The following is a 6,442-nucleotide window of genomic DNA, read 5'->3' on the forward strand; positions in this document are numbered from 1 at the left end:
CCCCCCCCCCATCCCCTGGTCGCACACGGAATCAGGCTCGCCGGCGGACACCCTGCCGGCCTTTGTGAATGTGCTGTCTGGGGAAAACCGCCTGGGTGACACGCTGCTGCACGCGCTCTTCCGCGGCCCGGCCCCGGTGTCGGCCCTGCCCTTTGTGCCGGCCGGGGCCGGGCGCTTTGTCAACCTCTTCCCTGCCACCCCGGGCACAAGTGCCACCTCCAGTCCCACTTCCACCGAGGCCGGCGGTCTGCCAGTGCGATCGGGGTCCGACGGTGCCCGCGTCCAGGCCCCCCGGCCCGGGGTCGACGGCCAGTGGAACTTCCAGGCCGAGCCGCCCGGCAGCCGACCCGGGGTCCCGGCTCCGGCCCCAGGCTCGGACGCGGCCATCCTCGCGGCCATGGACGATCCGGTGCTGGTGGACGCAATGCTGGCACATGCGTCAGCGACCTTTGTCCTGACGGACCACACGGCTCCGGCCGTGGCCCCCGGCCGGGGGTCCGAGGTCCCGTGGCTGGGCGGCCTCACGGCCGCCGTGCGGTGGCCCTCCGCGGCGGACATCGCGACGGCAGCCGCCGCCGCCGCCGCCGCCGCCACTGCCGCCACCGCCGCACCCGGTGGCAGCCATGACAATGCCAGCCAGTCCGGCGCCGGGCCATTGGTCTCGGCGGCCGGGGTGCTTGGGCAACTGCTGGCCCGGCTGGGCCAGGCGCCGGAGGCGCTGGCCGCCCGGGCCCTGACCTTCCCCAGCCGCAGTAGCCCCGCCCGGATGACAGTCACCTGCCTGCTGCTGAGCGAGGCCAATCGCTTCCGCGGGGAGCTGGCCGTTGCACTATTCCGTCGCGCCGGCTGGGAGCCCCGGGCTCCGGTGTTCGAGCAGCTGCTGGATCTGGTCCCCTGGCTGGCGGTCAGCCTGTCTACCTCGCTCGAGGGCAGCCTCTCTTCCTCGATGCTGGGCGCGCCGGCGGCGGCGGCGGCGGCCCCCACCCATGGCGATGGCGCTGATGGCCCGACGGCAGCCGGCGACATGCCGGCTCCTGGACAGCAGGTGCTGGACACCTTCACCGGACAGAGCATGCTCGCGGCTGCCTGCCGGCAGGTGGTCGACCGGTTCCCGGCGCCGCCGCCGCTGCCACCGGTCCCGGCGCCGCTAGGCCCCTCCGACCCGGCGGGATTCTCCCCGGACCCGGGCATGCTGGCGCTGCTGGCCGATGGGCGGACGCACTATCGCCGAGCGGTGGCGTGGATCTTGCACGCGGCCTTGGCCCCTCTCGGGGTCTCCCTGGCCGGGGTGGCCACACAGTTGGACCGGGCTCTGGAGGAGCGCCGGCCGGTCGGGCCCCCGCGTCGTCCCCGGGCCACGGTCCTCGGCTCGCTGGACAGCTATGCGCTGTCTCGCTTGCATTCCGCGATCCTGGGTGCGTCTGGCCCCCTGGCACATGCTGGCTCTTCTGTCCCCGCGCGCCCTCCGCCGCGCCCTTCCTCCGCCTGCCTTTATTTCGCTCTGCCCGCCGGCCGGCGACACTTACCCCCTGTGCCGCCCCTTTGTCCATGCGCATCCTCGATGGCTCTTCTCCACTCCCCCCCCCCTCTCTCTCTCTCTCTCCCCCTGTGTGTGCATCTGACCCTGGTCCGTAGAAAAGCTGGAAATCATCCAGCTGAAGTCTGCCCTGGTGGGCGTCAAGCAGGTCGGCGTCAAGGATCTTGAGATCCTGGAACAAATCGGCGAAGGTGCGTCGGTCCCCCCGGGGCGTTCCCCCCCCCCCCCCTCGCCTGCCCGTCAGGAGGAATTCGAATTGCTGACACCCCCCTCCCCCCTCCGCCTTCGAAATAGGGTCCTTCTGCAAGGTGTTCCTCGGGGTGTACAAGCAGCGTGCCAACATCGCCGTCAAGCAGGTGGCCGTGGTGGAGTCCTTCTTCCGGGCCGACACGCGGGATGAGCCACCCAAGTGCCCCGGACTGCTGAGCCTCAGCGGGGATACGTGCCTCGGCGTGCCGGATGGTGGCAGCCCCGGCGGTGTGGTGGCCCCCTCGGCCGGCGATGCCTTCCCCTGGCCGGCGCACTTCCGGGCGGTCGGCATCGCGGCGGCCGAGGCGCTGGACGCCCGGCTGGCCCGGCACCGTGCCCAGGCCGGCCGTGGCCCGGCCCTCCTGGCAGCCGAGGGGTTCTCCCCCCCGCACCACCAGCATCCGCCGCAATGGCAGCAGCTCCATCACCACCCCCACCAGCAGCAGCAGCATCATCACCATCATCACCATCACGCCGGGCATGAGGAGCAAAGCTGGGTCCTGGTCCCGGCCCCAGGGGCCGCGCTGCTGGCGGCCCTCCGGCCGCGGGACTTCCCCCACCTGTCGGCGGCCCCGGTGGATGTACTGTTCGGGCCGGCGGCCGACCTGGCCACGGGCGCCCCCGGCGGGTCGGGCCGGTGTGCGCGCCTGCCCGACCCGTCGACCGGGCGCCTGCTGGCGGCGGTGCTGCCCCCGGCGCGGGCCCTGCGCCCGGAGTCCGAAGTCCTGCGTCTGTGTCGCGAGGCGCGCATCCTCAGCCAGCTCTCGCACCCGAATATCATCCGCTTCCTCGGGGTCCATGTGAAGCCGCACCCGGTGGTCCTGTCCTCTCAGTCAACGCTGGACAATTACCACCGGTTCGGTGGGTCCGGCAAGATGGGCGCCGTCATGGAGGCGCACCACCACCACCACCATGACTCGTGGCACCACGATCCGTACTCCCTGCACAGTCCGTCCGACAGCCTGCTGGACCTGCCGCTGTGCGTTCCGTCTCCCTCGCTCGCGCGCGCGCGCCCTCCCTCCCTCTCTCCCCCTCTCCCCCTCTCTGACTCGCTTCATCCCACCGTGCCCCTGCCTCCCTCCGCTGGTCTGCCTGCGCCATTTATTTCTCGGTGCCCACGCTGACGCCCTGGGCCTCCTGTGTGTGTGTGTGTGTGTGTGTGTTCAACCCTTTTCGCCCTCCTCTCCCCCCCCCCCTCCTTCCGCCCCCCGGCCCCGTTTGCCCCTCCCGCTCGGTGCATTGGCCATGCGCGCAGCATCGGCTCTACCTATTCCTTTGATTCCACGGCATCCGGGTCTGGTCCTGGCCCGGCCGCTGGGCCGGTCGACATGGCCGGCTCCTCGGAGGGGGCCCAGCCCAACATGTCGGCCCATCACGCCGGCACTGCCGGCCCCACTCCTCCTCAAATCGTGGTCTACTCGTCGGACGGCGGGGTAACTGGCGGCTTGCTGCCGGCCACCTCGCGGCACTTCTTCATCTTGACCGAGTTCGCCGATGGCGGGTCCCTGCATCAGGCCATTCACAGCTCCAAGGCTCGGCTTCCCCTGTGGGTGAAGCTGAAGCTGGCCCTGGACGTGGCGCGCGGCATGGAGTACCTGCACACCCGGCCAAATCCGGTCATCCACCGAGATCTCAACCCGCAAAATGTGCTGCTTGTGTTCGGCCGGCCGGGGGCCGGGCGCGCGCGGGCCGACCCGAATGCCGCCGGGTCCCTCGCGGCCGCTGCGGCCGCTGCCACCCCATCCACTGCCAGCCAGCTGCCCAGCCGCAGTGCGCACAGTCGAACCCTCAGCACCGGCCTGCTCGGTGGCCAGGAGGGCCCCGGCGGCCTGGGCGGTCTGGGCCCGGCCTTCCCTTCGGGCACGCCCTTGTCGTCGGTGTCCGAGGTGCCCGGATCGCCGCCCGGGTCGCCGCGAGCCGCCACGCCCCCCGAAGCGCCCCCCGGGCCGCCGTCCCTGGATGAGTGGGACCGTAACAGCATCGTCCTCCGGGCCGTGGTGGCGGATTTCGGCGAGTCGCAGCTCCTGCTGGAGGGTGATGTGGACCCGGGCGCCTCCGGGTCTCGGCCTGCCTTCCGCCAGGGGCCCGCCACCGGGCCGCACTTCCGCGACATGACCAAGCAGCCAGGGGTGCGTGTCTCGCACGCGCGCGCACACGCACACGCACACGCACACGCACACGCACACACATACATACATACATACATACATACATGTATATGTTCTCCCCCACACACAGCCCGCTGTGCCTACATCCGTGTGTCACTCACCCACTCTCACGCCCTGCAGAACCTTCGCTACATGGCTCCGGAGGTCTTTCTCCAGGCGGACTATTCCACCAGTGCTGACGTCTACTCTTTCGGCCTTTGTTTGTGGGAGCTTTTGGCCGAGGCGACTCCGTTCGCCGGCCAGCCGCCAGGTGCGTCTGCGCAACTTGCATGGCCCTGTCCCTGCCCTGCCCCCCCCCCCCCCCCCCCCTGCTCTCTCTGCCCCTCCTGCTAGGGGTTCTGTCTCCATGTGTGTATCCTGCTTTGATGCCGCTGACCAGTCTCTCCTCGGGTGCCTTTCCCCCATGCCCGGTCGTCTACCATGCTTCTCCTCGCCTTTCCCCTCCTACCTACCCCATCCTTGGTGCAGCCTATGTCGCCTTCCACATGGCCAACCATGACTTCCGACCGGCCCTACCCAGCGACCGGGCCACCCTTCACGTGCCGGCCATGATGCCGGCCACGTCGGATTATGTGCAGGCCCCGGCGCCGACATACCTAACCAGCGCCGACTCCCAAGGGTCTCCCTGGCCACCGGGGGTGGTTTCCCTGATTCGCGAATGCTGGAGTGCGTCGCCTGCGCGGAGGCCCAGCTTCTCCACCATTGTCACCCAGCTGGGGGACATCCTCAACCAGGTGGCCCGGTCGACGACGGCCGTGGCACCTTTCTTCTCGGCCGAGCCGCCGGCGGCCATCAACGGCCCGGTCAGTCCTGAACCCCATCATCCCCACTCGATGTTGCATCCTGGCCGTGGGGCGATTCCCCCGCTGCCCGGGGGCGCCGGCCCCTTCCACCGGCCGGTTCCCTCCGCCAAGTACATTGACTGAGAGAAGCCGTCCTTCTCGCGGGCGATGAGATGCTGACGAGGAGGGCGCGCGTGTACTCCCCCGTTCTCCCCCCCCCCCTTCCGCCTGTCTCTCTCTCCCTCTCTCTCGCCCCCCCCCTCCCTCCCTTCCTCCCCCGTCTCCTCCTATCCATCCTTCAGTTCCGGGCCGATCCTGTCCCACATCCCCTCTCTCCCTCCTCATCCTCGTTCATGCCACGCACACACAGAGCACACAATTTTGCCTGCCCGCCCTCCCCTTCCCATGTCATTCTCTGTCAGCGGCGCCCGCCGCGCACTGTATATTCCCCTTGCCTTGTGCCCTCGCCCCTCTCTCCCCCCCCCCGCCCCCCTCTCCTGGGGCACATTCTCTCCTCTTGCGCCAACGCGTGAAGCAGATAATAGAACACAAGTAGGCGCGTTTGGTCGTCTGCATTCCCCCCTGATTCTCCCCCTTCATCCCCTCTACTCCAGCCGAAGGGGTGTACATACACACGCGCGCACACAAGCGCGTGTGATCTTGGAGCAAAAAGAGGCGCCATTTTCGGGGGACATGTTTTGTATTTGCTTTTGTCATGATTTTTGCTCCTTTTTTTCCCGGACACCTCTCGCGCAAGGGGCGCAGCGCATGAAGTGCGTGTGGTGCCGTGTATGTGTGCATGTGGTGCGTGCTTATGACTGATGGCGCGCGCGCACGCACAAATACAGAGCGCGATCCTGGATGGCCACATCTCACTCCATGCACACGATGCCGTGCGCGCGCGTATGGGACCTGACATGGCAGCTCACGCCTTGGGTGAGGGAAGGGAAGGGGGGGGGGGGCTGCCAGATGCTGGCAGCACACAACCCCCCCGCATGCGCACATTCACCTCGCCCTGCTCGTGAAGACCAGACTAGCCAGGCATAGGAGAGACCTCGCCTGGCTCAGGCCAGAGACACAAGGATACCAGCGGCGCAGGCAACCGCGGCCACGGCGCCCGAGCCCCAGGATGACCGGGCAAACGCCAAGACAGAGAAGGCATCGGAGGAGGAGCTCGAGGCCTCGATGGGACCGCCGTTCTGGAACCATCACGGGAAGGGGGGCATCAATGGGGAGGAACGACAGAGAGGGGGCATTAGCTTGGGCGTTCGGTGGCCAGGAAAAGAAAAAGAGGAAAGAGCCCCGCCATCGCAGAAGAAGGACACAATAATGCTGGCCAGTTGATGGGGGAGGATTTTCACGCACAGAGCCGTTGGAACCACCGTTGGAGCCACCGTTGGAGCCACCGTTGGAGCCACCGTTGGAGCCACCGTTGGAGCCACCGTTGGAGCCACCGTTGGAACCTTCCGGGGGGACGGCGCTCCCATTGCTACCAGATCCACTGGCGGGAGGAGTGCCACCATTGGACGACTCACCGCCGGGAGGGATGCCACCGTCGCTGGAGCTATCGGCCGGAGGCGGATTGGTGGGAGGAGGATCGGTAGGCGGGGGGTTGGTGGGGGGAGGATCGGTGGGCGGGGGGTTGGTGGGGGGAGGATCGGTGGGCGGGGGATTGGTGGGGGGAGGATCGGTGGGGGGAGGATTGG

The 6,442-nt window shown here is 68.6% G+C and overlaps 2 protein-coding genes across 2 annotated transcripts in view; one reads left to right on the plus strand and one right to left on the minus strand.

Annotated features, from left to right (window-relative positions):
• H696_01956 (TKL/MLK protein kinase) overlaps positions 1-5,201 on the plus strand; it is an 8,502-nt gene extending 3,301 nt beyond the window's left edge. Inside the window, exons 8-13 of the mRNA XM_009495858.1 lie at positions 36-1,415; positions 1,636-1,728; positions 1,832-2,765; positions 3,042-3,915; positions 4,075-4,204; positions 4,423-5,201. Coding sequence (XP_009494133.1) covers positions 36-1,415; positions 1,636-1,728; positions 1,832-2,765; positions 3,042-3,915; positions 4,075-4,204; positions 4,423-4,880 — 3,869 coding nt within the window. The 3' untranslated portion in view covers positions 4,881-5,201. The remainder of the gene's footprint in view (positions 1-35; positions 1,416-1,635; positions 1,729-1,831; positions 2,766-3,041; positions 3,916-4,074; positions 4,205-4,422) is intronic.
• Positions 5,202-5,420: 219 nt separating this feature from the next.
• H696_01957 (hypothetical protein) overlaps positions 5,421-6,442 on the minus strand; it is a gene marked incomplete at its 5' end in the record, with an annotated part of 7,288 nt that continues 6,266 nt past the window's right edge. Inside the window, 2 exons of the mRNA XM_009495859.1 lie at positions 5,421-5,935; positions 6,102-6,300. Of these exons, the coding sequence (XP_009494134.1) occupies positions 5,801-5,935; positions 6,102-6,300 (334 nt within the window). The 3' untranslated portion in view covers positions 5,421-5,800. The remainder of the gene's footprint in view (positions 5,936-6,101; positions 6,301-6,442) is intronic.

Source organism: Fonticula alba (assembly GCF_000388065.1).
Source record: "Fonticula alba strain ATCC 38817 unplaced genomic scaffold supercont2.3, whole genome shotgun sequence".
Lineage (NCBI taxonomy): Eukaryota > Rotosphaerida > Fonticulaceae > Fonticula > Fonticula alba.